General features: G+C 54.7%; 1 protein-coding gene across 1 annotated transcript in view; it reads left to right on the top strand.

Annotated features, from left to right (window-relative positions):
* Positions 1-926: 926 nt before the first annotated feature.
* Positions 927-3,316, top strand: part of LOC142907891 (prostaglandin E synthase-like) — a 10,768-nt gene continuing 8,378 nt past the window's right edge. Inside the window, exon 1 of the mRNA XM_076057796.1 lies at positions 927-939. Within this exon, the coding sequence (XP_075913911.1) occupies positions 927-939 (13 nt within the window). The remainder of the gene's footprint in view (positions 940-3,316) is intronic.

The raw sequence follows: 3,316 nt of genomic DNA, 5'->3' as shown, positions 1-3,316 counted from the left end.
TGTGTGTGTTACAGCCGGTGTGTGTGTGTTACAGCCGGTGTGTGTGTGTTACAGCCGTGTGTGTGTGTTACAGCCGTGTGTGTGTGTTACAGCCATGTGTGTGTGTTACAGCCGTGTGTGTGTGTTACAGCCGTGTGTGTGTGTTACAGCCGTGTGTGTGTGTTACAGCCGTGTGTGTGTGTTACAGCCGTGTGTGTGTGTTACAGCCAGTGTGTGTTACAGCCGGTGTGTTACAGCCGGTGTGTGTGTTACAGCCGGTGTGTGTTACAGCCGGTGTGTGTGTGTGTTACAGCCGGTGTGTGTGTTACAGCCGGTGTGTGTGTTACAGCCGGTGTGTGTGTGTGTTACAGCCGGTGTGTGTGTGTGTGTTACAGCCGTGTGTGTTACAGCCAGTGTGTTACAGCCGGTGTGTTTGTTACAGCCGGTGTGTGTTACAGCCAGTGTGTGTGTGTTACAGCCAGTGTGTGTGCGTGTGTGTGTTACAGCCGGGTCCAGCAAAACACCCTACCTCCTCGCGGTGCCGGACGGGCAACTCTGTCGTGGACAGTGCTGTGGGGGGAGATCCAATTTTGATTGGCTCCTCCCCTCATGGCATATGTGTCCACCACAGGGGCTAAATGTGGGCTCTGGACGGGTGCGAGGGGCTGGTAACCCCTTCACCTTCAATTAATTACCACGAAACCACGAGTTAAACTGAAATATGTAACTAATAAGATTGTGCCGGAGGCCCCGGGGGGCCAGGCGTCTATGACGTCTCCTGGCCAAACCCCAATTGGCGGAGCCAGGAGATTGAATACCTACCCTGGGGGCTACTCCAGAAACAACGAAAAGCCACTACGGGTGGCCACGTGGAATGTTCGAACGCTCACTGCAGAGGAGAGGCTGCCACTCCTCTGTTGGGAGCTGGACCGGTACCGCCTGGATCTATGCGGCATTCGGGTCCGGGGAACCGGCTCTGGCTCCTGCCACCATGAGGGGTGGACAGTCCTCTACTCGGGGCAGCAGACCGCCAAACAACAAGGTGTGGGTCTTCTTTTGAACAAACGAATGAAGGGGGCGTGGGAGCGTGGCGGTGAGGTGTGGGAAGCTGTAAGCCCCAGGCTACTTTGGGCTCGCCTTCCCATCAACCGGAGGCGAGGAATGGTGGTCGTGGTTACTTATGCCCCCACCGAAGATGAACATCCGTGGAGGGATGCAGGCAAAGCCGATGAGTCAGATGCCTTCTATGACCTCCTGTCACAGGTGCTGGCTAAAGTGGCCCCTCGGGATAGTCATCATGTTGGGTGACTTCAATGCCCGAGTTGGACATGATACTGGCACCTGGTCTGGAGTGATTGGAGGGCATGGGCCAGATCAGCTCAAGAACAACGGTAGGAGGCTGCTAGGGTTTTTGTGCAGCCCATGGGCTTGTAATTACCAACACGCTGTTCCGGCATCGGCGCATCCACACATCATGGATGCATGCCGGGTCCAAGCAAGAACATCTGCTGGACTACATAGTGATGGACCAGCTAATGCGAGCCCATGTCCTTGACACCAGGACCTACCGTGGAGCTGATCTGCCCTCTGACCATCGACTAGTCATCTTTAAGATGCGCCTGCCATTCTTCCACTCCGGTGGTGGGTGTACACCCAGGACCCCATTCCGACCTAAAGTGGCCTGGTCTCAGTTATCTGATGAAAGTTTGCAAGCGAGAAGTTCATCATCGCTTGCGGGCTGGGATTGGCATCGTCCCCGACTCCTCCTGATGTCGAGGGTAAATAGGCGAGGTTTAGGACTGACTCATGCAGCTGCAATGACTGCTTTAGGTACGCGGTCCAGACCTCCCAGAGACCCGAGCTGACAGAGGTGTTCAGGATGGTTGAGAAAAAGCGACAGGCCCACTGTTATCGGCTACAGAAACCCACGTCAGAGAATGAGGAGGCTTACCGCAGCCTTCGCTCGGAGGTTCGGAGAGCCGTGAGGCACTGCAAGGATGGGTGGTGGTCGCGGGTTGCTGAGGAGATGGAGTCTGCCTCAGTGGCCCGTGATCACAAATCTCTACTTAACTCCAAAAAAGTAACCTGCAGCGCCACACCTATTACCATCATTAGGGGAAAAAACGGTGATCCAATCTCCAACCCCCAGGAACACGTTTGCCAGATTTGCTGAGCATTTCTGTGGTCCTGGGGGAGGGAAAATCCCTCAGCCAGGAAAACATCGTGGCACAAAGTGAGGATGACCCTGCTGAGGCTGCGGTGCCTCAAATATTGGAAGAACTCACCCCCTGTGAGTGGCTGGTTGAGGTGCCATCTGCTGAGGAAGTACTGAAGGCGATCCGGAGTCTGAGACCAGGAAAGGCAGCGGGCAGAGATGGTCTCCCAAGTGAAATGCTGAGGGAGGGTGGCGTTTGTGCACAGACTGCCCTATATGACATCATAACAGTCTGGACTACTGGACGGGTTCCGCAGGATTGGAAGGATGCCCTGGTGGTCCCTCTTTTTAAGAAGGGGGACCGCACAGACTAACTACAGGGGCATCTCACTCCTCACTGTGCCGGGAAAGGTCCTGGCAAGGATTATTCAGCATCGCCTTGCCAGGCACGCTGAGGAGAGGCTTGCGGAGCCCCAATGCGGTTTCAGGAAAGGGCGGTCCTGCACAGATGCCATATTTTTTGTCCGTCTGCTACAGCAGAGGTGTAGGGAATTCCAACAAGACCTACATCTCTGCTTTATTGACCTGGTCAAGGCCTATGATACCATCAGTAGGCCTGGGCTCTGGGTCGTTCTTCGTGCTTTTGGAGTACCTGACCCTCTGCTCAGGATCATTAAGGACCTTCATAATGGTGAGCGGGCCCGGGTAAAACTACGTGGCCGGGAGGCAGAGCCATTCCCTGTACACCTTGGGGTGCGACAGGGATGTCCTCTGGCTCCCACATTATTTAACAGCTATGTTGACCACGTAGTTCGTGAAGCCTTCAATAGCTGTACCGGGGGAATCTCCACATGGTACAGATAATATGGGAGGCTAATCAATGCCCGGGTGCGGTCAAGGGATGGCTCCCTATTGCTCAACCAGGTTATGTATGCTGATGATTTGGTAATAGCTGCTCAGTCAGAGGAGGAGTTGGAGATGCTGCTGCTGAGACTGGAGCGTGCCAGTAAGAGGTGGGGCCTTACCATCAGCCCCACCAAAACTAAGCACCTGCCTGGGTATTTTGTACCATCGGACACTCCACCCCCACAACTCCCAATCAGTGATGGGGCAGTTGTGGAGAGATTCCCATACCTTGGTAGTGTGCTTATGACTGGCTCCAGTTTAACAGCAGAGGTCTCA

The sequence above is a fragment of the Petromyzon marinus genome, chromosome 84 (genome assembly GCF_048934315.1).
Source record: "Petromyzon marinus isolate PM22_M1 ecotype Great Lakes invasive population chromosome 84, UKy_Petmar_22M1.pri1.0, whole genome shotgun sequence".
NCBI lineage: Eukaryota > Metazoa > Chordata > Hyperoartia > Petromyzontiformes > Petromyzontidae > Petromyzon > Petromyzon marinus.
The sequence above is the reverse complement of the archived record's forward strand: the minus strand, read 5'-3'. Positions and strand labels throughout refer to the sequence as shown.